This window comes from Athene cunicularia (assembly GCF_003259725.1).
Source record: "Athene cunicularia isolate RWA chromosome 17 unlocalized genomic scaffold, athCun1 chr17_part1, whole genome shotgun sequence".
Lineage (NCBI taxonomy): Eukaryota > Metazoa > Chordata > Aves > Strigiformes > Strigidae > Athene > Athene cunicularia.
In genome coordinates, this window is record NW_020799122.1 from 6,234,617 (window position 1) to 6,262,187 (window position 27,571).

Consider the following 27,571-nt stretch of genomic DNA (forward strand, 5'->3'; position numbering starts at 1 on the left):
GGGGGGGGGGGGGGGGGGGGAACTGGGAAGTTCATTTCCTGGTTATCAACTGGGTTTGTTCCACTTCATTCCTCTACCCAGGGAAATGGTACAGTGCTTTTTAAGGCTTTTACTCCCACATGACCCCATCAAACCCCAGGAGCCTTTTAGTATCACCCACAATTTCCTGAAGAGCTCTCCCTGTTCCCCCTCCAAAGGGTCCTGTAATTGGGCCAGTCCCATACTGCTACAACTGCATAGAGGTTCTCTTAATATAGCTGGGAGGTTTGCTGGCATAAAGGAGCACTGCCCCAAGGCCTACACATCTCAGCCAGTCCTTCCCTGGCCATGGCTGGTGATGTACAATCCCTGGCCAGCACAAGAAGAGGCATTTTATTCCTGCCTCAAACTGAACTAAATTCTGCCTCCTCAAAGCCTAAAGGGTAGTTTGATTTGGCACAAGGCTTCTGCTTAACTTTCTAGCCTTATGCTGTTCTAAGAAGTAAAGAAACAGCTTCTGACAGCTTATAAGATGAATATTTCTTTCGTGACTTACTTTCTTCCCACTTACCAAGGGGTGGAAGGGTTTGACTTTGTCAAACACACGGAGACTGTCAGCTGGAACGTGCCCTGAGAGTGGGAGATAGATCATTATCTTGGCAGCATTTCCTCTGATGAGCTAAGAATCAGTATCTTGGGAGATCAGGTTTCTCTTTTGCAGCTTTTCTGGATGTCCTACAACCATCTCTAGCATGCAATCAGTAGACCTGTGCCTTGTGTTTGCACTTTGTGTGCTCTGCTGCTGTGCTGAGATATCTGTGTGCCCTCAGAGAGAGGTTGGGCTGGAGACTTCCAAATCCAGGTTATTTGCTACCTCATGCACATCGGGGAAAGTTCTGTCTCGACATTTGCTCTGTGCTTTGCAGGCCAGGCCCTACGGCCTGCTGAAGCCGACAGCTTTAGGCAAGATCCCAGGCAGATTCCAACTTCACCAGGAAGCGTTGCCTCATCTCCCCGTGCCGCCACTCCAGCAAACGCTGGACCGCTACCTGCTGGCCCTGCAACCCATCATCAGCGAGGAGGAGCTGAACCACACGCAGGAGCTGGTGGCTGAATTCCGCAAGCCAGGAGGCGTTGGGGAGAGGCTGCAGAAAGGCCTGGAGAGAAGAGCCAAGAAAACAGAGAACTGGGTAGGTCGGGACTCTGGCCCCAGGCTCTGGTTAGGGAGGGTGGAGGTCTGATGCACATCTCTCCAGTGTCCTGGCTGCATCCACTGGCACCTGTGGTTTTATGGCATCACCTTCATGACCAGTCTGCTGCTGACCACCCCGAGCTGTGCAAGCTCCTCACCAGGACTTGGGTGATCAGAAAGATCTGTGGCAGAACAGGGAGTCACTGACCCTGTCTGTGGCTGCTGAAGCCTTTAACCTGTTAGCATCACACAGCTGCCCCCCCCCAGAGAAGTTGAAGGAAACACTCTGCTCAAGCCCTGCACCAAGAGCCCCCACTGCCTTACTCCAATCCCCCTCTACCCTTCCATGTACAAAGCATAAAACCCAAACAGTTTGTTTGCAAAGTGTGGGACGGAACTGGGGGCAGGATGCTGAGACCATTCAGCTGGGCTTGGGTCAAAGAGCAGCAGATGCCATGCCTGCATGTTGCCTTTCTCCGTCCCAGCTCTCAGACTGGTGGCTGAAGACAGCTTACCTGGAATATCGCCTGCCAGTTGTGGTCCACTCCAGCCCAGGTGTGGTTTTACCTAAACAGGATTTTCTGGATCGACAAGGTCAGCTCAGGTAAAAGCCTTTTGTACCTTTCCCTAGGTTTCAGATGGGATGAGCTATCTGCTGAACAGGGAGGAGGGTGTTCAGGCTGATTGGAAAGGAAGTAATTATCATGTGGTCCTCAAGTTTGATAGCTGTCTGTGCTGTGCAAGAGGGCTGTACAGATTAGGAAAGGCTGCCAGGCTGTAAGGTTGCACCAGACTAAATATTTCATCAAGGGGGAAAACCAAAGAGTCCAGTGGTTCAGGTACTACACAGAGACTACAAAAACCTCTAAGTTTTGGTCTTTGTTCTTGCACAGATCTTCACTGCAAGATGGCCAAATCACTGGCTGGAGGCATTTTGAGGATATATCTCAAGACTAAGAGGCATTAAGATTGTGTGTGCAGTTAAGAGAGGCATAGAAAATAGCTCAGGCATGTAAGGGAAAACAACCAGAAACACCTTTGGAATTTGCTGATTTATAGGGACGGGGAAGCCACTGCAGGGACCATCCCTTGGTCTGTTCCTGCAGGGGACTGTCCCCTATTGTGTCATTTCACTTGTGATTTATGGTTTGGGAAACTTAACAGTGTCCAGCCTCTCCACTCTGAGCTTTTCTCTGCAATCAAACCCTGCCATGTCCTCTCTTCCCTGTGATCTCCCTTTAATTTTTAACCACCACGAGTTTGTTAAATCCACCTGCAAAACTTTAGCATTGACCTTTATACAGTTACCTTTGCCACAGTTGCCAGTCATTACAGCTCTGGCATATCAAACGTACCAGCTGGGAAAGCAGCAAGGCCAAGAACAAACTCTCCCTCCCACTCCCTTGGATACACCTGAGCAGAGGTGCAGAGGGTGAGCTTTACAGGGACAGCGCAAGACTAGACAAAGTCTTTGGAAGCGCTCTCTCATATTATTCACTCTTAAGTTATCCAAATAGAAGATAAGATCTGGAGCACTACCGGTACTCCAACCAGTGGAATCGAGCAGCTGCATAAAAATCTGGGCTCCCATGTAAAATACTATCTAAATCTATGTTTATATAGTTTGTGGTTGCAGGAAGAAGTTTGACAGCATGGCTTGAGACTAAAGCTTCAGGAAGCAGAGGGCGAGTTTAGAAATTGGAGTTCTCCATTCCTTAATCTGACAACAGTGCTGACTGAAAACAAATCACTGACCTCTCCCTTGTCTCCCCCTCAAGCCCTAACTCTGCTCCACAGCTGTTTGCTCTCTGGAAAGGAACAAAGGCTCTCTCACTGTTGTGTCCCAACTGTTTTGCTTCCTCAGGTTTTGCAATAAGGCTGGGAAATTTTCACTGAAAACTACTTTGCAGGATGTCTTCTTTGTTCAGCAGCCCTTAGGTTCTTGGAGTTACGTCCTTTGATCTTCACGAGGGATGGGGAGGCTGAGCAAACCTAGATGACACTGCTGGCAAATGCCAAATGCTCTCACCACTTTAAAGCCTTTGAAGCTCAGCTGACTGCAACCTCTTGTCACAGTGACCTTCTGCCTCCTTCCTCCCTTGCTTGGGTGAGAAGCTCCCAGGTCAGAGTAGGCCAACCTGTCATTCCCAGCTAAGCAGTTTAATGTGGCTTGTCACAGTCCCCCTCCCTGCTGGGAGTTGGCATTGGCAGTGTTTATGTTGATCCTGGTAAACACAACACCTCAGCGTCAGTCAGCATGTGGCACATCTGCATTTGTTTCAGATGCCTCAGTGCCAGAGGCATGCTGTTAAGAGTTGCGTTAGCAGCAGAACAAACATCGGGTGAGAACTAAGTCAGCAGTGGTGAGTCTTGGATGCAGGGAGATACAGCTGCATCTTGGCTTGAAGCTCAGAAGTGGCCCCTGGCCCTGGAAGGGCAGAAACCCCCTTTTCTTGGTGCTGTTTTAATGCTAAGACTCAGAAGTAGGATGTGATAAAATCAGAACACATTAGTAAAAAATGCTGCTGTTAGAGTCATTTATGCATCTGGACCAAATGCTGCTTGCTTGAAAGTTGTCCAGAGTTCCTCGATTATACAGTAAGATACATAAAAAAAGAAAGCACTACATGGTAGGACCATCCAGCAATTTCAAATCACAGCCCCAGAGTGGCTGTATCAGCTAACCAGAGATGGGCACAATAGGGGCTTGGCAGAAAGGCTGAACTTTGTAAGGAGCAGCGAGAAGCTCTGCCAGCCCTCAGCTAGTTCCTCAGCCCCAGATGTTCTGTGTTTGAATCTCAACTTGTTACACTTAATATTTTTCCAGGTTTGCTGCCAAGCTGATCGAGGGCATCCTAGATTTCAAGACCATGATTGACAAGTGAGTTCACGACCCTCCTGACTTCTGACATGTTCTTTACAGTCATAGAGACGCTGAGCCTAGTCAATAACTCTCCCTTCCAAATAGAAAGGCAAGAGAAGACAGCACATATTTGAAAAGAGGTATTGTAATCAACATCACTGCTCACTGCCAAGGTCACCACCACTAGAAAAACAAATTTACTTGCTTCATGTTCTTTGTTTACCCTAATACTTTCATTGGCATATGTACATGCTTAGAGGGAGTGAGCCTGACTGAAAGTCCTGTGGAGCTACATACTTTTGTTTACCCACAGAACAAGTTACAGCTCAGACAGCAGGAATTGGTTTCTCTCATTTTGGGTTTCTGGTGTTTCTCATCTCCCAGCTAGACAGGATGAGCTCTAAACTAACTTGTTGCTCCTTACCCTTTTTCTTCTGATCACCAACAAACCCTGCTGAACATGCCTTACTTATGTTCCAAAAATGTGTTTACCAACATCACACCTTTACATCCCAATTCAGACAAGGCTCAGGGCCAGCCGTGAGAAGGGTAGTTGGAATGTGACTGCTCAACTGATTGAGTCCCAGTCTAGTTCACGAGTCATAGATAGCACATCAGACACTCACCACTCAAAATTATAGCCAAACCCCCCTTTCTACCATTGTACAGAAAACAAAACATCTCCCAGTATATTGTGCCCTGGATTCTGCTCTGCAGACAGCATGGTGCATGCTAAGATATGTAGTAAGTCCAGAGATCTATTTCTCTGGTGTTACAGAGGACAGTGTTTTTCCCTTTGCCAAATGAAAGGCCAGCAAACAGATGTTTTTTGTAGCCCCTACTAAGAAAGCTGATGGGAATGGGGAAGGATGGCCCCTTTTTTTATACCAGCAACACGTTTATGTCTTGCTGGAGTGAGTGACAGCAGCTGCACGGCTGAGCCTGTGCCTGTCTGGTGTGGGGAGTGCAGGCTGCCTCACCCATCTGTTTTTCTCTCCCCCTTCCTCCTTACCTTGCTGTGTCTCCAGTGAGACCCTTCCAGTGGAGTACATGGGTGGGAAGCCCCTCTGCATGAACCAGTACTACCAGATCCTCTCCTCCTGCCGCATTCCCGGGCCCAAGCGGGACTCCATTGTCAACTATGCCAAAGGCAAGAAGCAGTCCAGACACATCACAGTGGTTCACAACTTCCAGGTATGGCTGAGCTGAGCTTTTGAGGTTTGTTCAGATCCCAGTGTCCCTTTCAGCTAGCTGTGGTCCAGAGGAAAGGGAACAACAGAAAGTCTCTGCCCACAAGGCTCCCTCACCAGGGATTCGTTCTGCTCCCTTATCCCCTTTGGCCTTAGCTGGCCAACAGCTCCATTGCTGTGTGTGAGCAGCAGACTATGAGGCAGAAAAATTGCTCCCTTCCTCTGTTTCTTGTCCCTGCAATTCCTGTCTCTCAAAGTCCAGAGATCATGTCTGGAATTGGAAATTGAAAGTGGAAACTGGAGAACAAACACTACCACCACAGCTGTGTCTCAGAAATAGGAATTCATGTGTTTTGGCCCTCGTTACCATAGTTTCTGAGCTTCTTAAACCTGGACTGTATTTATGCCCTACAAGGGAAGTTGGACTTTGGTCTCTTAATTCTGAGAGTCTTTCAAAGGTCTCCTTACCAGCAGAGTTCTTAGGTCAGGTCTCACCTTCTCAAAGCGGCTGTTCCCTGTTTCTAGGGCTGCACAATAAAGATCTCTCCTATTCTGTCTCTGTCCTTGCCCATTCTTTTCACCTTCAGTTCTTTGAGCTGGATGTTTACAACAGTGACGGAAGTCCCCTTACTACTGACCAGCTCTTCACTCAGCTGGAGAAGATATGGAACACTTCCCTCCAAACAAACAAAGAACCTATTGGGATCCTCACCACCAACCACCGAAACAGCTGGGCAAAAGCCTACAACAACCTTCTGAAAGGTCTGTAGAGCCCCTAACACGCAAATGCTAACGAACACCACAAACGCTGGAACTACCAACCTCACCGCTGTGCTTTCCTCAGTTCTTTCCTTTGGAAGCTTGTTCTGGACAGATAAAATGAGCTTTCCATCTCAAAGAAGCAACTTAATTTCACTGCAAAGTGTTGTTATTTTTGTTTTGGAAGGTTCATGGGTGAAGGTCTGAAGCTTGGTTTGTTAGAAACTCTGAAATCCTAGTTTGTTGCCTTGCAAATGAATGAGATGTGAGAAACATGAAAAAAAGAGAGTGAATGCAACATGCTCACATCTGTAACAACCCAGCTGGCTACAATTTTAGTAACTATATACACCCCTAAATGACCAGTATTGCATGGAAGTACAATGGGAAGCCAACACACCGGGTCCTTCTGACCTGCTCTTTCAGATTTCAGTCTAATTAAAATGCAAGTTTTTCAACTCCCCTTCCTTACTTGCTGTTCATTTCTCTCCCAGATAAGACCAACAAGGAATCTGTGCGTACAATCGAGAAGAGCATTTGCACTGTCTGCCTTGATGCACCTATGCCACGGGTGTCTGAGGACATCTACAAGAGCCGCGTGGCTGCTCAGATGCTGCACGGCGGAGGCAGCCGCTGGAACAGTGGGAACCGATGGTTTGACAAAACCCTTCAAGTAAGTGCTGATGCTCTAAAGATGCTGAAGACTTGGGTCTAGAGGAGATGCTTTTTTGTGAAACTACAAAGGCCCAAGAAATCCAGCAAACTTTTGCAGGAAAGTTTTCCTCCTATCAAGAGAGCGGAGAAATAGAGGAGACGAGGCGTGGTGGCTGACAGCGTGAGATCATATGGTTTCCCTTGCAGCCACCACAAGCATTCATTCCTGCCTCAGGGACTTTCATTTCTTTTACTGTCTCTGCCCACGCTTATTCAGCGTAGCAGTTATTTGTGTTCCTTGTAAATCAGTTTTCTGCTTGTGGTGAACAATGCCTCATCTGCTTGGAGGCAGCCCAGCCACAGGGAGGTCTGTTCCTTGTATCTCCTCTAGGCTTGTCACTTTTCCTATTTCTGCCAGAAGCTGCCCTATGGTGGTTTTGTTCTTGTTTTTTTCAAACATAAGCTGCCATCCCACAGCATCCCTCTGATCTCTTCTCCATTCAGTCATGTCAAGAACTTGCAACAGCAGCCACTGTTTGAGCTTCTCCTTCATTAGTTGGTGTAGCCTGGCTTGTGGATAGTAGCAATGGTGCTTTAAAAGATTTTTCTCGTATCTGCTGAACCCTTCATAATGTTTTCGGTTATTTTGTTTCTGTATGGAACTCTTCATTGATGGGATAAAACTTAGATGTTCCCACTAATTAAGAAGGGAAAGCAGGCACACGGTGATATGATTCCTGTATTACATGTGCATCTAAGTAAATCAGAACCATTGAACCACTCTATTGCTGGGACACTGAGCACAACAGTGTATCTAAGGGCACACCCTTATCCAGGTGATTTTACAGAGCTGTAACAGTGCTATCAGATCTTCTATGCCTACTGAAAGGCTTCCATTGCTGTTCTGCTCAATAAAACCTTTGCATTACCTTTCCAGTGTACAAGGACAGGATCACTGTCCGTTCTGATGCAGAGCTGATAGGGAGATCTCTCTGGAGAGCTCCTTCACACACTCACGTCTGTCCTCTCCTGCCTCTCTCACAGTTCATCATTGCTGAAGATGGCTCCTGTGGTCTTGTGTACGAGCATGCTCCCTCAGAAGGCCCACCTATTGTTGCTCTTCTGGATCACATCGTGGAGTACACGTGAGTCCTGCCTCTTCTACTTTTCTTTAGCATTGGAGGGAGGTTTTAAACCACTTGCTCTCCAAGAACATGCCTCTTCCCAGCTCACCCCCTAGGAATTTGTTCTGGAGGAAGGGTAGTGTTGTGCTAATGAGGTATTGCAGTTCTTGTATTAGTGATAAGAATTGAGTGGCCAAGCTACTCTGAGAAGTTTTGCTATTGCTTCCATTCTCAGGAAATTGCACTGTTCAGAGTTAACAGGACTTTGGCCTGGAAGAGCTGTTTGTTTTGGGCAGAAGGCACAGAAGACATTTTATTCGTGCCCTTCAAAAAACACTGTAATGGCACTGTGAAGAATTTTTCGGCCTGTAACTAATGTCACAAGGTGTTACGGAAGATCTGTGCATTTCTACCCAGGTTCTGGTGTGCTTAGCTGAGCCTCATGTTAAAGATCTGGTTAAACATAATCATTTCTCTATGTAGGAAGAAACCCGAGCTGGTAAGATCACCCATGATTCCTTTGCCAATGCCCAAAAAGCTGCGGTTTAACATCACCCCAGAAATCAAGAATGACATAGAGAAGGCAAAGCAGAACCTCAACATGTAAGTATGAAGCAGTGGAGAGGTGTGATGAGTGACTGGGGGAGTAATTCATGTATCCCTCTGGATCATGTCAGTGGTTTAAATGAGGCTTCCCCCACTGTAGCCAGGGAGTCTTCCCAGTGACTTCTTGGGTCAACAGCATTGAACCCAGCTGAAGAGCACACTAAAGCCACCTGCCAGGAATAAATTCAAAGGTGCCAGAAAGGGGTAATTACCAATCCATCCCATTTACTGAAAAAGAGCAGGGCTTTACTGGATCTAACTAGGGGTACTGGCATGTAAACACATACAGAACTCCATCTAACCTGGTGAAAATTTTCAGCATTGGCCAATAAAAGCTTATCTCTGTGGTCCACCCAAGCAAATGATGGAGCTCTGTCCCTGTGTAGGTCAGATCCTGATAGCCTGTTCTCTGAGCCTTGTGAAAGTAAATCCGTACCTTTTCCATTACAAGAACACGCAACAGACAAAGGAACTCTTCTTTCTTTCTTTGCAGAATGGTCGATGACCTGGATGTCAAAGTCATGGTTTTTCATCAATTTGGGAAAACCTTCCCCAAGTCAGAGAAGATAAGTCCTGATGCTTTTATCCAGCTGGCCTTGCAGCTGGCGTACTACAGGTAAGACCACCACTAGGTAGCTTCTCAACCTCCTCACCATCAGTCTCAAACATGTAAACTTGATAAAGGTGGCACAGACCAGTCTCTGGGGGGCTGCTAGGGCCTGCCTTCCAATCCCACATCTTCCCCATGCACACTGAACAGCAGATCTCACTTGTGGCAGCTGCAGCAGGAGAGATTTACCCCTCGTGCATACAATCCTAGCAAGGAGGCATCAGAGGTCAGCTGTCAGTGGGACTCACTGACATAAAGTCTTCCCCTTCCTCCCAGTTCCTCTGCTTCACAAGAGCCATTTCTCCCAGGGCAAACTCACTTCTGTGACTTTCTTCTCCCTCTTCCAGGATGTATGGCCACGCCTGTGCCACGTATGAGAGTGCGTCGCTAAGGATGTTCCGCCTGGGCCGCACAGACACCATCCGCTCCACTTCTGTGGACTCTCTTAAGTTTGTGCAATCAATGGACAGCCCCGACAAATCGGTGAGGATCTCAAAGAGGTGGAGTAAGAGGACTCCGCTCCAGAAAAAGAGGAAAGCTGTTTATTTGGCTAACCCCCTGTCAGCTGGTTTCAGCTAAGCAGAACTGCATCTGATAGGAAGCTGAGCTAAAATCTAGCTTGGAGTATACAGTTATAGACCTTGGGTTTCATTTGGCTTTCCTTTCACATGTATTGAAAGCCTGGGAAACAACATGTGGATATTTCTAAACCCCCCAAAAAGAAGTATGTCCCTTCTAAAACTCTGTTTAGCAAACTAAGTTCTGATGATGATGGATGGAGAACCCCATTGTGAATGGAGTAACACAGCCAAACAAAATGATGTAAAAATTAAATCTAGTAAATCTAAAAATGAGTCTAGTATAGATACACCAGGCAGAAATACCCTCTGTCCTAGAGGAACAGCCAAAATGAGATTTTTCCATTCTGCAGAAAAACTTACAGATCTGTGTGTTCTCAGGACCAGGAGAAAGCAGACTTGCTGAGGAGAGCTACCCAGGCCCACAGGGAATACACTGATATGGTGAGTGTCCTCTCTGCAGCCAGACTTGGGGTTTTACCTACCAAACAAGGGTTCTGGTGAAAGACAAGGCCTTGAGAGCTCTCTGCTGACAGAGCAACGTAGCTGATAGGGCTGTTGAATAGATCTAACTCCAATCTGACAGTGCTCTTAGGCCACAGACTGAATCCTTTTTCTCTAGCTAGTGGTTTAAGTGTCCCTTGTGACTGACCTAAAGGAGAAAATCAAATATGAAAATAGCTTCAGTTCTCACTGTCCTTGTTGCTGAATGCCAAAGTTGCATGAGGACCCCTTAAACCAGAAGGAGCCCATGAGCAGGAACGGTAAGGTTGGTTCCACTGGTGTGTTTAATTTCATGGTCTTTCCAAACAGGACTATTGGTCCTAAAGGCAAGACCTAGTTTCTGTCTAACTTCAAACCTTTAGAGAATTTTAGAAGTATTCTTTTTGTTGACCCAAAGAAAGAGAGTTTTGCTGGCTTACCTGCGAGGCAGGCTTTCATCTAGTCTTCCTTCCTTCCAGGCAATAAGGGGCAATGCAATAGACCGTCACCTCTTAGGCTTGAAGCTTCAAGCTATCGAGGACCTAGTGAGCATGCCTGAGCTGTTCATGGACACAGCCTATGCTGTTGCAACACACTTCAATCTCTCAACCAGCCAGGTAGGACTCATCTGAGCAAAGACGAAAGTGCACTGTTTCTTTTCATTGCCCTTCTCCACATTTCCCCTTCACTTGCTTCTGCTAGAAGCCAATCTTCATTTGGGGACAAAAGTTTTTAAGCCTGCTACCAATCCCATAAAGCTGGAGATCTGATCTTATGGCTGCCACAGTCCCTCTCAACCCTGTAAAAAACTATCATAACCAGAGCCAAGATCACCAGAAGTGTTTGGTGTCTATATGCAAGCGAGATCAATCGAAGTTAGCTGCCAGAACAGCTTTATGTTCATCTCCTGTGCTGTGATTCTCACTAAGTTCTGCTTGTGACTTACCAGAAACTTATCTTGGGGAGAAGCACTCCTTTGTGAGTGCATAGGAAAACACGTTGCTATTAAACGGTGCAATCCAGCATGCATGTGGTGCTAGGTGGGTCTGATCAAAAAGGCCCTTTTCTAGAGCATTTTAACGAGATGGCAGCTGCTTCTCCTGTTGACAGGGCTGTTAGCATTTGATGGCTACATTTCTCTGACTGGTTCAAAGATTTTAATCACATTGTCTCCCCAGGTCCCAGCAAAGACAGACTGCGTGATGTGTTTTGGTCCCGTGGTTCCAGATGGCTATGGAATCTGTTACAACCCTATGGATGAACACATCAACTTTGCAATTTCAGCATTCAACAGCTGTGCTGAAACAAACGCAGCCCGCATGGCACATTACCTTGAGAAGGCACTGCTAGACATGAGGATCTTACTCCAGTCCACTCCTAAATCCAAACTGTAAGAGGCAAACATGATGCAAAACCCCCAACTAAAGGGGATATCCCTCAGGCACCGAAGTTCCCAGTTCCTCAGAAAATGATTGAGAGGACAGCTTCCCTGACTGGAACCTAAGAGAGCATCTACCATTTGTTTCCAGGAAGAGGTTACAGAATAGTCATCCTCAGATATTAAGACTCTGTTGGTGAGAGGAAACACTGTCTTAAGCTGAAGTAGAACTGACGGGTCTTCTCCCATCAATGCCAAGTGCACCTTCCTGTCCTCAAAGAGGACTGAAACATGATTTCTATGGAACTTACTGTAAAGGAATACAGAAAGCACAGTCCTTACCAGTATCTAAATCCATTTGGTGAGGAAGGTAGTTCTCCAGGAAAAGCAGGGAATGTTATTATATGATGGAACTACTATAAGACCAAGTCTTTTTGCTGGGTTAATTTTCTGAAGAGTGTAGCATGTTTCAAACTTGACTGAAGATTTTTCTGCTGCTCCAGCAAAACTTCAACATTGAACTTTGGCAAAGGGAGAAAGCAGCTCTTAAGTCAGAGCAGATCTAGCCTCACTGGAGTGCACTGCACTACTTATCCCAGGCACTCCGACCATTACAGGCTTGACAGACCTGGGAATGCTCCCTTGCCCTCACTTTAGGATGCTGGGATGTCCTTTCTGTTGCACTGACCCTATTAACAGAATATAATTTGCTACAAACTAAGGTGGGTTTTTGTTGTTCTGGGCTTTTTGTTAAGCTTACTGTTGTGGTCCTGGCCACTGATCTTCAGGCTCAGCATATAGCTTGTTCCCCACAAAGCTTATACAAAACTTCTCTCTCACACAGGTTTTGCTTTGGCTTTATGTACCTTAACATTAGCAGAAATTAGAAGGGATTGCCTAAGCATTTAGCAGGACAGTTGCTTCATTGTACATTTCTTTGGAACTGAGGAAAAGAAAGAGACACTGACCTGTTTACTAGCTAGAAGGCCACACACCTAGTCCCCCTCAGGGTACACGTTAACCCAATGTGTTTTTATACCTTGCTTTCAGAAACAAATTTTTGCTTAATGTGTCATGCCTAAATCGTGGACAAGTAAGAATGTTCCTGATCAGGAACTCCAGAACATGCTTCTGTTCATGGCCCCCAGAGTTCAAATCTGTTAGAGTCAAAGAAAAAACAGCTGCAGAATCACCCTTTTTTTCACATCACTCTGCTTTAACAAGGCAGAAAACCTTGCAAAGCAGGAAGCAAGCTGAGAACACGTGGGCAGTGTTGATGTTTGCACACTGTGGCAGCCATTGTTCCTGCAGTAACAGTACAGCACCTTTTCTGCCACTCTTGGAGTTTTTTCTTACTGCAATGTTACTCAGATTTGTGCCAGCTCTATTCTGTGAGAGAATGATCTCATGATAGTCTTTTCATGTTCGGTTGACAAACCTGAGACAGTAAAAGATTATATATAAACATTAACATACAATTGTAGCATAGGAATTTTTGTAAGCACTGCTTCCAGTGAATCTGCCAGAATCCAAGCTCCTGACTCTACTTTTATTTAGTAAAACCGTATGGTAATGAAGAATTCTAGTGCTATTTCTGCAACAGAAATTTAATATTTAAATTGCACACCCTTCAAGATGTGGCTGCTGTGACATCACCATACACAAGAAGCATTAGGAGTCTGATGGCCCATTTTGTTAACAGGGAAATATTTGATCATAATTGCTACTTCTCTGATCATAGAACAGCAAGGGACGTGATCAAGTGCCTTGGTGAATATATATGAAGAAATTTGCACTAAACCTGTTTAGAGTAAAAGGAAAAAAATCATTCTAATTTGCTTCTTGAAAGACACAAGTCAACACTACGGCATTTTTTCCTAAAAGGATATTATTTCAAAGCTTCTATCTTATACCTAAATAAACCTTAAAAATTTAACTGAAACTCACCTGCACAGCCAGTGATTGTATGAACTGCCACTTTCACATCATCTACATGGATTTAGTTGATCTTTTAGAAGAATCCTGAATGGAGTGAGATAGTCTAAAAAAAACCCAATAGGAGCACTACAAACCTGCAAGCACACATCCTTGCTCTGTTGACTCCTCTGTATGAATTAGACTGAAAACTGCAGGAGGATACTCAGTATTATTAAAGTGTAAGTGATTGTGTAAATACTACAGAAAAGACCAAACCTTGCTGGAACAACATCTGGGTTTATGGAGCCTTTTACTTTGAAAAAAATACTCCTTTTGCCAAAGTAATCCTCCCCCTGTACTGAATCAACCTCTGTTGCTAGGGGATGAGTTATTTTTCTCTGTCTGCAATGCCTTCAACCATTGATGCTACAGTATTGCCACTTAAGTATTTGAGACTGGCCCTTTTCTACTTCTGTCTCACAAGGGGAAGGCTCTCAAAGGAAAGTGCCTATTAAAGATTAAGCAGAAGTACACACTGCTGTGACTGTATCTCAGAAGATGGGCTTGATCTTCTGGATCTAAATCTGGATATCCCACTAGCTTCAGCAGAGTACAGCTGCAAGAAGCAGACTATCACACTGAAAGAGATACAAGACTCATAAACCACTTAATGCATCCTTAATGATATACACAGCTGAAATTCAGATGAATGAAGCTGATTTTTGAAGTGCTTGAAAGGACAATAAAATCATTACAAGGTTTTTTCTTTAAAAAGTCTTTTCTTATTACACAAGTTCTAAAATGTGATGTCCTTCTGATTCATACCTTCTTGATTTTCTCGGTGTTGACTTACTGAATACTATTCTCCCTGTTTCTGATTATTTTATGAAGAGATGTCCATTGTCTTAAAGGCACATGAAGACGAGAAACTTAAGTTCCAGAAAAACTACTGATTTGGAACAAGTAATTTAAGAAATGCATAGACTGAAAATATTCAGATAACTCCTGGGGTATGAGTGCAATTTGTGACACAGCCTGGTAGTGTTGCATGCTTTGCTGGTTAGCTGTGTTAAATACTGTTTTGGTAGTGTAATCCATGTCATGCAGAGGTTTGAAATGTTCTTTGAATAAACTGAAACACAATAAACAGTGCTCCAAAAAAAGTCTTAAATCTTCTTAGACGCTGCAGAAGTTACATAACTACCCGTATGGGAGGATGTTTGTGTGGGGACAGCAAGAACAGTGAACCACAGCATTCTGTCACCTTCCTTTTATTGTCTTAGTATCTCCATCCAGCCCCCTCGAGTACAGGGGAGGAAGAGAAAGCATCTGCTTGCAAAGCCACATACCCCAGAGAAAATACTCTATTTCAGAAAACTAATGGTGGGAGACTTCATACAAGTGTAGGATAAGGCAGAGCTCAAATCTTTTTCCTGCACAGCACCATTTAGTTCAGAAAATCCATGGGATCACTAAGGAATTTCTACTATATCAAGTACTGCAAAGATTTCTGGAAAGGTACAGCAGAAGTAGGCAGAAGATGCAGATTACAAACAACTCACAGAGAACAGAGGAGAGTTTATTACAGTGTCTCACAAGAGCTCTTCTTCTCCCTTACTCCTAAGAATTACTGTAGGAAGCTTGGGTTTGAAGGCAACATGAAGTGGAACAGCTTTTTATACTACACTGCTCTCCATGAGGAGATGAAACCTCTTCCCTACGCTCTAGTTCTTAACAGGTGCTTCCACATACTGTTTTTCCAGCAGTCTCGCATAACAGCTTAAGAGAGGCTAGGGAAGTGCTAGCCACTCTTGAAACAATCCCTTCTTCAAGCCTTGTCCTTGAGGGGAAGAGAGTTGTGATCTCCCTTCTGGCTTTGTAAGTTAACTTACGAGAGATATAAGAGAAAATAAATGGTTTTGCAAGATGTAAGTGATTAGTACCAGCTTTCAAACTGAAACATATGGTACCACCATGTCATGTGGCCTATCTGATGTCCTGTCTCATTTTAGTAGAGCTGTTCTAAGTCAGATCAAATGTCCTTGTGAAAGCTGTAAGATCCCTCTTTATTCTGATGCACCATTAAAGCGGATCCAGTGCTCAGGTCCTTCAGATGTTAACAGGATTGCTCATGTTATGCAAATACTAAACAGCTCTTAAAAAAAAAAAAAATGTATTTGCTGTAACAATGGAAAACAGTTAGTTTACTACCCATATCTACTTAAACACAGAAATTTAAACAGCCTCCACTCCTGATCTCCTAGATCAGGATCACTGCTCTCTACAGTTAACACTCTGGTTGTCCATCAGCTTCTACAGCAGCTCCCACTCCATATGAACACACAAACTCCTATGGCAACAGGCACAGATGAAAACTTAAAAAAATAAAAATAATCAAGATGAACAGAAACACATCTCACTTCAAGCAGCTTTATAATGCAGGAGTCTGGTTAAAGTGGAGATAGTAAAACAGGCAGCAAGACCAAGATGTAACAGTCATTTTACCTCTGCTCACATGACTGCATCGAAGGCACACCGATGACCTTTGAGCCAGTTCAGAAGCTGTCCTTTATCTGTGAAAGTTCAAGTCAGTTGTGCTTTGAATAAATACTTCTCCGTAGTTACACTTGAACTGCTGCATTATATACTAGAAATACAGAAAGTGTCCATGCACAGCCCTGAAGCACTTTGAGTAGAGCCCTTGCCAGGTTAACTCATGGATCACAGAAGTTGTAGGCATCACCAGCACACACAGATGGCAGGCACACTCCCACAGAGACACAGCAGCCAGAGAGCTGACTGGCCAGACGAAGAATCAGAATGGAAGAAGGATAGAAAGCAAAACTTGCTTGTAGGAGTTCAGCATTCAAGGTTACTAGTGCAGAACTCTGACCAAGCCACTGTAGTAACTGGGTAGGAGTCTGCTGGGACAAGTTCACTGCTTGAGTTCATGGTTGGATTCTAACAGGACTCTTCAAGAAATAATTCAGACAGCAGCTGAGCTAGTTATTAGTCATTCACCTTGTTAATCATTTATGGTTGTCACTTTGTTCATTCTTAAAAATCCCTCCCTTAAGCTTTAACAGAAAAAAAAAAAATTAAAATCCAGTGCTTAAGACAGAGACTAGCAACTGAATTTTGTAAGGCTTTGGGCTGACTTACTGCAGCACAGCACTGCTTATAACCAATGGGCTTCCTAGTGCCATCGGTAGCACACTCAGTACAACAACAGAAGCTGTACAGATCACAGCAACCCTGAGGTAATAAAAGTATAAAGGAAGAGATGCAATCAACGTGAGATACGTATGATAATCTTGCCACCTAGAAGAGATTTTGAGAAAGACACTCTTGCTAATTACACAACAGGAGCAGCAGTGAGAAAAAAAAAAATAGTCAGTATATTTCAGTTTTTCCTTTGTTTTACACACACACACTCCTCTTAATGGTATCCATGCAGGCTTCCCTGCAGAACCGTCACTAGTGTTAAAACCAGATCTTTAGTCTTTCTATCTGTACAAAGTGCAGTTGGAATTGATTTTAATCTCCCAAACTGGTTGCAGAAAGGACAGAAAGTCTTCCTCTCCTTTCCGACTAGGTCACCCCAGCCTAGTTCCCCTCCCTCCTAAGAAGTTTTTTTAAAAATAAAAGCCCTAATTAAGCATGATCAACTTGAGATTAGTTTTGTCATCTTCTTCCAAAAAGAAAAACCCAAACAGAAAGCAAAAACAAAACACACAATCAATGCCTCACCCACCCCAAAAACAATAGTTCCATTTAAAAAAATAAATAAATAGTGTGTATATTTCATGCTGAAAAAAAAAAAAAAAAAAAAAAGAAAAAAGTCACAGAAAGGATTCGTTTTTGGTTTTCCCTCCCCCGAACATGACACCAGGCATTTTCTCCCCCCTCCCCTGACGTAGACATGATGGTACATTCCAACCGGCAATGTGCATCTGTGTTGAAAATGAGTTTCTACTCCTGCACGGTCCCACATGCATCAGGGAGCATCCAGCTAGCTGCTAAAGCAGAGCAAAGGCTTTCAGGTTTTGGGTATGGTCCCTGCCTGTTCCTTTGGTCCGTCTGTTAAAAGGCTCCTTGCTGCTCCCAGGTCTCTGCTCTTGTCTGTCTCCGTTAAAACGTGCACTCTGGTCCCCACACTTTGAGTCACTGGAGCTTCGTACCCAGCTTGCGCTGTCTGTTTCTGCAACGGCAACACAGGGGGAAGGCTGAGAGAGGTGGCCCCAACCCTACCACAGGGTACTGCAGCCAACCAGGGGCAAAAGATCGGAGGATTGAAGTAAGGCTCTGCTTTAGCTCCACACAAAAAATAAAGCTGCCCCCACCATACTCTACAGGGAGACCAAGCCTTCCCACCTCTAACAGTCCTCAAACACCCACCCTATCTTAAACGTGACACCCACCCTATCTTAAACAGGCAAAAGCTTGCACGTGGATGCGAGATTATTAAAAATGCAAAAAGCGTGGGCTAGGGAGCTGACATACTATCTAAATGAAACATTTTCCAATCTCACACTCTCCAAACTCACCTTCCAGACGCAGTAGTTAAACCACAACTTGGTATTTCTTTACTCTGTACTATTCTACCCGCAGCAGCTATCTACATATTTGAAAATAAATTAATGACTACATTTGACAAGTCAAACCAGCTGCAGCTCCTCCGCCCCCCAGTAAAACTTACCTTGCCTCTGCTCTCGTGACTGTGTATTCAAACCACAGGATGTTAGGAATGAGGCTGGTGTCTCGGATTAAAAAGAACTCTGAAATTGGCCTGGAAAGGGACAAGGTGATGGAAAGGGGAAAACAATCAGACTTTTTTTCCACCACAAATTTGATTTTTAAAAAAAGGCACAAAAACTGCCCTAGATCTAACATTACTGTTCTATTACACTTCAGACTGGGAAAAGAGCTCCTTGTTAATTTAATCAAAAAAACCTCTCTTCTTTTTTCTGTCTTTATACAATGTTTCCAGACTATATTACATTTAATGCCTTTCCAATTTCACTAGGTCATTAGACATTCATTAGGAAAGATCTTGTTCTGCTCAAAAAGCTTCACCAGCACTCTGCCACAGTAGGGCTTCACAAACATTAACAGTTGCTTTAAGATCCCCTCTCCCCCACCCCTATCAAACATGGATATATGATCCTTTGTATGTGCATGCACAAGAAAACATGGAGGAACAAGTAGGTTACACAATGGTCAGCATGCAAAACTGGAACAGAACCCAGGAATTCTCATGTCTAACATCTGTAACTTTCTTTGGTGGCTCATAAGAAGTTTGAGCGGCCCATTTACAGCCAGGCTTTGCACAGCTACAACTAGAGACTGAAGTATCTTTACATTTGTTTTGCTTCAGATGCAAGGTACAATTTTTACACCCATGGATTAGGAAAATTTTCTTTTGCCAGGTAATTATACTACACCTGTGTTACCAGCTCACTGCAAGGGACTGATTTAATGAGCATAACAGCAAGTCACAGAATGCAGACTTGCAGGAATAAAACCTCCACAGAATAAAGAGACTTACCATGCAGCTATCCTTGGGAAGAGAGGAGTTAATATCTCTTGTGTGAAGGCAAACCAGGCTATGGCCATAATGCTTCCTGCCACACCTCCATATAAGACTTGGCTCCAGGTGTGGTAAAGCAAATAAACCCTGCAGTGGAAGAGAAGAGTCACCAGACAGACTTTAAAACAAGAGGAGACACGACACAAGGGCTGATGTTTCACTGGACCCTCAGACATTCTGAGCAAGTTATCCTCCAGATGTTAAAAGTGGGTATCTTTAATTTTTTCATTAAAAAGGTGGAAAAAAAAAAGTGGGGAAAAACCATCCTCCCTCCTATAGCAGTTTCGTCTTAGAGCGCTTCTACTTTGAGCTTAACTCAATAACCCTCCACATTCTTCTTCATCTACCTTTGGATTAGCTGAGGAACTATTACTGTTGGTTCCCACGAGAGACTTTTCCAAAGCCAGTAATGGGACAAGTCTCCTACCAACCACCAAAGCTGGGGCTTAAAGGCTTTTAAGAACACAGCATTTTTGTTATGATTTTGCCGCTCTCAAATGCGACAGCATGAAAGTCTGCACTACCACAGCGTGCTTACAGTGACTGCAGCCATTCACAAAGCTGTACTAATGCTCTGGTAAGTCACCTGTGCACACAAGCTACATGACTCACATTCAAAATTCTTTTTACTCATATATCATAAATCTATTAAGATCATCTTATCTGACCTTTTGCCTAGCACAGGCCACTGGATTTCCTCAAAGTAATTTTTGTGTGAATTAGACCATATCTCTCTTATGAAATTGTCCCGTCAGAATTTTAAAAATAACCAGGAATAAGGAATCAGCTGTAGTGTACGGTGTACAGTCAACTGTGCCAAAAGGTAATTACTTTCCTGTGGAAAACATGGCCTTATTTCTAGCCTGAATTTGTCTGGTTTCCAATCAGTGGAGCTCATTTTATACGTGTGTATGTTTGTGGTTTTTTCCTGAATCTACTAAAGGGGAAAAAAAAAATCATTATCGAAGTTTCATTTCCTTTATTTATCTTAATACAACTAAATCTTGCAAGTCAAACAGCTATAAGTGTTTTTATTAACTAATGCTCAAGCAAAACAACCAGATTGATCGACTGTAGCAACCCACATGCTGCAGATACTGGTGTGTCAAGGCATGGTGCAAGGCTTTCGTGATTAGTGCTGGAAAGAGGGCAAGGCAGTGAGGCTAGAGCATGGCAACGGAGCCGATGAGGAATTGGCACAAGCTCAGCTGATCTTGGGTTTTATAAATGCTCCTGTGAAGCACCACACGTGTAGCACCTTCGCTTATCTGAAGGGTCTCATGGCAACACGGCAACTTCCGCAAAGCTCTGACTTGTACAATGCAGTCGTCGAGAATTACATCAGAAATGCAGGATAAAGGATGACAGGTCTGCTGGCTGCTAAAGGCCACAGGACTGTATGAGAGCATAAGACAAACAATTGCTCCATACCTACTATATGAGACTAGCAAAGCCACTGTGACGAGGCAGATGGACAGCACATGTCGCCATAGTAAATCCAGAAACCTCGCATTGTTTGTTTGGTGCATTCTGAAAGAGATGGAGAGCCATTAGCACAGTGGCAGGGAGCTGAGCAGTCCTTATCTCTGTTCTCACTATCTCTGAAACCCTAGGAAAGCTCTACTCCAGTGGGGTCATGGGCAGCTCGATACCATCCCAGCAGCAATCTGTCCCACTGGCAGCAGTTAAAGAGAAGCCAGAAAGCCACACTTCTCTCTCTCCAGCTGTTAACAGGGATTGCTGTGATGGAAGGCAGAATGCTCACAATTACTGCAACTGATGTGAAAGGCGATGCTGAGCATATGCAACAGGGAGCCAAGACACCAGAGTCCCTCCATCATCCACAAAGCTAGGAGGAACTTCGAGTTTTGTCTTCCTCCACACATGGAGCCACAAGACAGAGCCATGCCCCAGCGAGAATTTCAGAGAAGCACAGCACAGCATGTAAAACCAGTACTCAGTAAGGGAGATGAACTAAAAGGTCATGCAAGTGGGCAACAGGTATCTAAAAGATTGCAGACAACCCCACTGACAAAACTGAGTAGACACGTGAGAAAGCAGCTCTTCTTTCCTCCTCCTTATTCCCCCCCATCTTCCCTCACACTGGTGGATCATCACTGCTTAGAAAAAGCAAATCAGGAGACCTGTACCCAGATAGGCATGGGAGGCCCACCCGTACCCTGCAGTTTTCAGCAATGGTAACTACAGTCCTACATTCAGATTGAGACAGACATGCTTCATCCACCCTAGCCACAGTGAATTGTGCAATTCCTCAGATTTAATTCCATTATGCCACTGAAGTGGCACGCAGCGAGGGAGCCATCTATTTCAGGTGTTTCAACACATTAACAGCCAAAACCTGACAATGAATTTTTACCTTAAATAAAGGAACAGAAAGGAATAGACAGAGAAAAACCACATGAATTGGGAGTGGCTGGACGGCATCCCATATTTTGTGGTCACTGTTGAATGGGCTTCTGGGAAGAGAAGAAGAAAGAGTATGGTCAAGGTCTACTCTGTACATAGCAGCTGGAACGCTCCAGATGTGAAGCCAGACCACTCTGCTGCAGTATGTGCACATGAGTTCACAGGACACGTCTCTGCTCAGATGGCTCTGCCAGCCTTCTTACACCCAGACATCCAAAGCCAACATGAGGCAAAGGGGAAAATACCCTCTAACACCCCCCCAGTTAGCATTCCACTCAAAACTCAACCGACACCATGACACCAATGGGCCATACCATACCTTCGCAGGGCCGAGGCTCCCGGATTACATTTTTTATTAACCAGTTCACTCCCTCGTTGAATGCCAGCCCTCCCAAGAAAGAGATCTGTGAAGGCAAGACAACTGTGTCATCCTATCTATAAGATCCATCCATGGCTTCAAAATTGAAAGGAGGAAAAAAATCATTTATTTTTTAGTCCACTTTGTGTATTTGGCAACACATTATGTACCTGCAGCTTTTCAGCAGATGATACACCGAGACAAAAGTGAGACTGTATAGTAATTCTGTTTGTATACTTCCACCACCAATTGTAGAAAGTGATGCTTTTTTAACAGGGTGGGTTTTGAGGGATTGTCTTTCTCCGACGACCAACAGGGGGAGTGCCCACACTGTTATTTGGGAAAACAGCTTTTAAAAGGTGACTTTTCAGGCTTTCTGACTTTTCCCTCCATGAACATTTTCATCTCGAGGTCGCTGTCTTCATTCTAAAATGAAGTCACATTCCGAACTGAGCCAGACTTGTAGCATTTATTTTTACTTTTTAATTCCACAGTCCATACACCTCACCTAAATTAGTCCTGCTGCTGTGATCGAATTCCCAGCTGGTGATGATACTCTGCCTCCTTAACACTCAGTCCCATTCCAGATGATGAAGCAATTTTTCACTCTATGTCCTGAGATACAGGTCAGGCTGCTGCAAGCCAGCTAGAGTCTCTCTCCAGCTGGTGACTTCCCGCATCAAGAACTCGGAATCAACCTCAACACTTCTCTTATTACTAACACCCAACAAGCCCCTGTATTCAAAACCCTATGGATTTGTCCAGTAGTTACTCTAGCTTATTCTCTTTTGGGTCAACAAGAAACCTTTGGGTTCCAAAAACTTAACAGCTGCCTCTCCTGGTTAGCACTGGCTTAATAACCTACAAGTTCCCATTCCCAAGCTACTGGTTCCCATGACACCACAGCCCTATATTAGAAACCTGCTGTCAAAATCCTTTCGCTGGCCCCTATTTTGTCTGTTTACCGAGGGCAAATGTTACAAGACGTTTACACCTCCTAAAGGGAATTTATCCATGACACTGATTTCCAACTACCTGTCAGAGCAGACGGAAAGCAGTATTATGTATTCTAAGAAGTCCCTCATTGGTCATCTGGACAGAAGCAAGTCTCTTCTGTCCCTGGGATTTGATTCACAGCTGGGAAGCAGTCCTTACAGATGGATCCACTCCCATCAGAGTCTGCAGGTTTTATTTTGCGTCCCTTTTCTGCCTCAGTAGTTCAAAGAAAGCACATCCTACTGAGTTAGACACAATAGCCTACATATGCTGCCCATCTTGCAGGAACCTACCAGTGCAATGATCCTACTGGATCTTGGGAGTGTTCCCACTCTGCAACAGCATTCTCTAGTTCCTCAGACATCTCCCTTGAAGTTTTTGGACAGGCAATGCCCAAAACATACCACAGAGCAACAGAAAAGTCAGCAAAGGCTAAGCAGTCTTTAACCTAGTACAGGTGATAAGTGTCTCCTGCTGTTCTTTGACAGGAAGATCACTTCACCCAGGCTTACTCTTTAAAGAGAGAAAAGAAGTGTGAATACAGGAGCACCAGGTGACAAAGGAAGACTTCTGTCATAAGGAGAAGCTGAGAAGGGAGAGAAGGACTCACCGTGTGAAGCTCTCTCTTGAATATGATGAGTGTTACAAAGCCAACAATAATGAATATTGGACCAAGACTCAAATAAGCTAAAAGCTGACCAGAGAAATCACCTAGGGAAACAAACAAGAGAAACAAATCAGTATGAACTCCACAGGTACGTGCCTGCCACCAGAGCGTGGGTCAGTTGGTGCCCTGAATCACTGAGAGCAGAGGGGCAAACTCAGCACTGCAGCAAGTCTCCATTTTGCAGACTGCTGCTGCGGCTCCAGCCCAGAGGAGCCGAGGCAAGGAAGACAGCAGTCCTTACATGCAGGTTCAAAAGCGGGGATGAGAGGAGCTTGGCATCGTTCAGCAGAGATTACTGCCAGCCAATTTACAACAATGACCATGGGTGTGGGCCCAGAGTCACTTTAATCCAACATAAGCACAGGCTGCTGTAAAGAGGCAGCGTCTTTCCCTCCCCCTCATTCACATTGCATCCCTCTGCCAGCAATTGCCAGCAAACACTCCCCAAACAAATCCTTTCCCACCCCCTTACTAAAATGGGTTAGTTTTCAGCTGGATCAGCTCCCTAATCTGTCTCACCATGTGTCTGCATGAACACTAGCATTAGCAAAATGGGGAGAAAATAAACAGCTAAACATAGCAGGAGATAAAGGGAAAAAAAGAAAACTGCTTTCTAACCGGTTGCCCACTTGTATGACACAGAAGTGACTTTGGGCTTCCACCCCAAACAGCTAACAGTCCAGTTATCCCCCAGGGACAATGGGGGAGCAGCAATGGGACCCCACATGAGGTCATAAGGTACTTCAAAACCTTCATCCTGAACTATCACAGATACAGAAGCAGGCAAACAGCTATCTATTTTGATCTAAGTTTCTCTTGCCTCTTCCCTGAAAAAAAAAGACACACAAAAGTATTTGGAGAGAAGATGTCAGTATAAATTCCGAGGGAACAGAATATTACCAGAGTAATTTTGCTCCAAGATTGGCAATACACATCTGGAGAGTGAGAACTAGCTACCAGAGAATCTTTAAAGACAGTAGTCACTGCAAAAAATGGGGTATAAACCCAGCGAACAACTTCAGAGGTGGGGAACTTCCTATATCAGTTCTCAGAGACTAGGTCTTCTCCATCCCATCACTGAATACAAAAGGATCAGCCTCCACATAAATTTCTCCTTCCTCCCTCCTCTCTGAAGGAAACAGGATGCCTCTGCAAGGCTGAGCATTGGACTCATTCCTAGATCAATTCCACTGCAAGATACTGAGTCTCCCCAGCCCACGCACCCACATTTTAAAACAGCACTTGGCAAAATGGACTTTAACCTCAGCCTCTGAATGCTGGAACTGATGAACAAAATTATTGCACTGCTACAAAGTTCACGCTGCTGATGTTATTGCCACATAGTTGTGGTTACCTCAGGTGCAGTGCACAGATCCCTCTGGAATTCCAGACTGGGTTCGACTTGGGAACCAGCAACATTGTCAGCCAAGGATTACTTGCAGGAGTTTTAGTTTGCAACACCAGTGAAACTGGGAAGAGTTGGAGGACAAAACCCACAATACTGAGTTTTCACTGAAGTGAGGTTCTATTTTGGTTTTAACTTGAAAAGTGTTAGAAGACACTGAATTTGAAACTTTTCTTGCACCATATGGCAGGTTTGCCTTGCATCAGGTGGGTTCCAAATGCTCCCAATGCAGAACAGCAATGTATTATGGTAATGCAAAGTGGATGTGACAGCATCAGTCACCTGGCAATAGAGAATCAAGCCCCTTATGGTTTTGCATAAATCACACACTCAACAAAATGAATCCTGTCTTAAATGATGAGGGAATTCATGAGACAAGCCACCAGATAATCAAAACTACCCTGAAAGCCTTTCGTAATACTTTCCAATAATCTCAGTTCCAGTGTTACCAGCTGAAGGAAGCTCATCATCAAGGAATCACCATGTTTCAGATCATTCACTGTTAATCCATGGTACATAAAGGCTTAGCACTTCAAGACTAAAAGCCGTAATTTTGTCAAGTAGAAACCAAACGAGATTGTTTATCTTCTCAGGGGGGTTCTATTTCTTCTGCAGATGGTGAAAGAATACTTAAAGAAGTAGTCTTTTAATTTAAATAGCATCAGCAGCACCAAACTCAAGATCCTCCATTATATGTTACATGATGACATACCCAATAAATCAAGGCACACAGACTTCACCAGCACACAACACACACTTGAACCTGGAGAACCAGAAACCATCGCTCCCAGATGCTGCCTGCAGGCAGAGTACCAAGTCCTTTACTCAATCTTAACATAACAGCTCCCCAAACATTTCAGCTGTCCATTTAAAATAGAACAGAGATAGCATTAATAATATTTCATATTACTGTGGCTAAGGGCAATCAAACAAAATCATATTCTGGAGCCACTTTTTCTAGGGGAGGAGGGAAATAAATAGCTGCACACTAACTGAAGGCAGCACTTCTGCTATGCCCTGGGAGCTACACCAGGAACTCACGAACACCATCATAAATGCACTCGCTAGATTGGCGGTTCAAGGCAGAGCTGCACTAACTAAACCAGCTCCAAAATGATTGGAAATCCCCCGTGAAGAAGGCAAAGCAAGCTGCGAGAGAAAGGCCAGCGCTGATCGCCGCGCAGCGCTCCCGGGGCCTCGGAGCGTGATTACTTGTGTCACTCCAATCCATGCTCACGCTCCAGTGCGCTCACAGACTTATTCCCAAAGAAAGGGGACTTGCAGGAGAGCCGACAGTTTTAAGTCCAATCAGATCTAGCAAGATTTCCCCCCCACTGCCTTTTTATTAAAAAAATTTTTTATTCATTTTACTAAACTTGGGAATTTTAAAGCAATTCTTCCAACCAGTAAGAACAGAGACAAAACCTCTGGGAAAAAAAAAATGCAAAAGGAAAAACCATTTAATATATAGCCTAGGTTTTGTTTTGGTTTAAATTCTGCTTTTTCAAAGTCCAGCCTTCCCTGAGCATCATTTGGAGCTCATGAGGCAAAAATAAAGAACACAACTGCCTCATTTTTAGGCACCCAAGAGACAAACAGGTGAAACACTATACATAGCTCAGAAGCACACTATTTTTTCAGCCTTCATTCAGCATCTACTTCTGCTCCAATTCAACATTTTACCCAGCATTCTTTCAGTGGAAATATCCCAGCTTTACCACATTAGCTTAACCTGTATATAATGTAAAAATGTGAATCAACAGCACTCTAACCACATCCTACCGCAAGATCTAGCTTTACCACCGCCACCACTGCTTCCTATCGAAGCATCTATTTGTGGCACTGCTGCTGGTCGTATGTTCTTGACTAAATGCATGAGTGCAAGTTGCACAGACAACGTGAGGTGTATGCGTGTCACAGGCATTTACACCAGTAAATATTCATGATGGATCATCATTTCCCCTACTTGCGCATATCCTGATATCACAAGCTGTGGGACAGTAAAAATATCTTCAGGAGGCTTTAAATTACAGCATAAAAAGCACACATCGGACATGAAACTCCTGCAGGAAGATTAAACATAAAACCTTGCATTACAGAAGCCAAATGACTGAGTGGCTTCTTTCGACAGATATTACTTAGCTACAAAATGAGCCTTGACTGGCAAGCTACCACCCTAAAGAGAAATCACAGCAAGGGTTATCAGAACAAACATTCCTATAGGAGCAACACGTGCTGATAGCGAACAGCAACGAGAACCGCCGAGCCAAAGTACACACACAGCACGAGCACCTTTGCTCCGAGGCACCTTTTCACCAACGGGTTGATTCTGCACACCTGCCTCTCCACCGCTGTCCGACTGTAGTAAACACCCTTTTTACGACTGAGAAAACAGGAAGATTCTCTGTCACTCTGCAGAGAAAGGGTTTGGCATGCCAGGTTTCTCTCCTTAAAGAATTTGTCCAACGTGAGAAGGTCCAGAAAGTCCCAGAGCATTAAGAATCCCAGCTGCACTGAAGAGAGGAAGTTTTTTTTTTCCTTTTCTCCAAATAATAATAAAAAACCCAAACAAACCAGGAACTCGGCGTTTCTCCAGTGAAACTCACCCTACAGACAGGAAGTCCCTGAAGATGAGTTTTAAGTCTGCAACACAAAGTCATCCCATGCAAAGCAATGCATACGGGAAAAAACAACCCTAATTATACACACAACATGACATGATTTAGTTGAGTTGTTATCAAACAAAAACCCTCAGGCTTAGTGTGAGCCAATACCTTCAGAGTAGTATCCAATGC

General features: G+C 44.3%; 2 protein-coding genes across 2 annotated transcripts in view; one reads left to right on the top strand and one right to left on the bottom strand.

Moving 5' to 3' along the window:
- Positions 1-14,487, top strand: part of CRAT (carnitine O-acetyltransferase) — a 17,228-nt gene extending 2,741 nt beyond the window's left edge. The window contains exons 2-14 of the mRNA XM_026860273.1: positions 906-1,169; positions 1,657-1,775; positions 3,999-4,052; positions 5,063-5,228; positions 5,812-5,986; positions 6,478-6,656; positions 7,682-7,782; positions 8,245-8,364; positions 8,861-8,983; positions 9,325-9,460; positions 9,937-9,999; positions 10,518-10,655; positions 11,217-14,487. Of these exons, the coding sequence (XP_026716074.1) occupies positions 906-1,169; positions 1,657-1,775; positions 3,999-4,052; positions 5,063-5,228; positions 5,812-5,986; positions 6,478-6,656; positions 7,682-7,782; positions 8,245-8,364; positions 8,861-8,983; positions 9,325-9,460; positions 9,937-9,999; positions 10,518-10,655; positions 11,217-11,432 (1,854 nt within the window). The 3' untranslated portion in view covers positions 11,433-14,487. The remainder of the gene's footprint in view (positions 1-905; positions 1,170-1,656; positions 1,776-3,998; positions 4,053-5,062; positions 5,229-5,811; positions 5,987-6,477; positions 6,657-7,681; positions 7,783-8,244; positions 8,365-8,860; positions 8,984-9,324; positions 9,461-9,936; positions 10,000-10,517; positions 10,656-11,216) is intronic.
- On the bottom strand, positions 12,143-27,571 carry DOLPP1 (dolichyldiphosphatase 1). Its single transcript, XM_026860274.1, has 8 exons — positions 27,551-27,571; positions 23,315-23,415; positions 21,670-21,754; positions 21,301-21,400; positions 20,355-20,453; positions 18,882-19,010; positions 18,033-18,122; positions 12,143-17,534 (listed from the first exon to the last, which is right to left on the bottom strand). Exons 4-8 carry the CDS (start codon positions 21,366-21,368, stop codon positions 17,498-17,500), a joined length of 423 nt encoding a protein of 140 aa, XP_026716075.1. The 5' UTR covers positions 21,369-21,400; positions 21,670-21,754; positions 23,315-23,415; positions 27,551-27,571; the 3' UTR covers positions 12,143-17,497.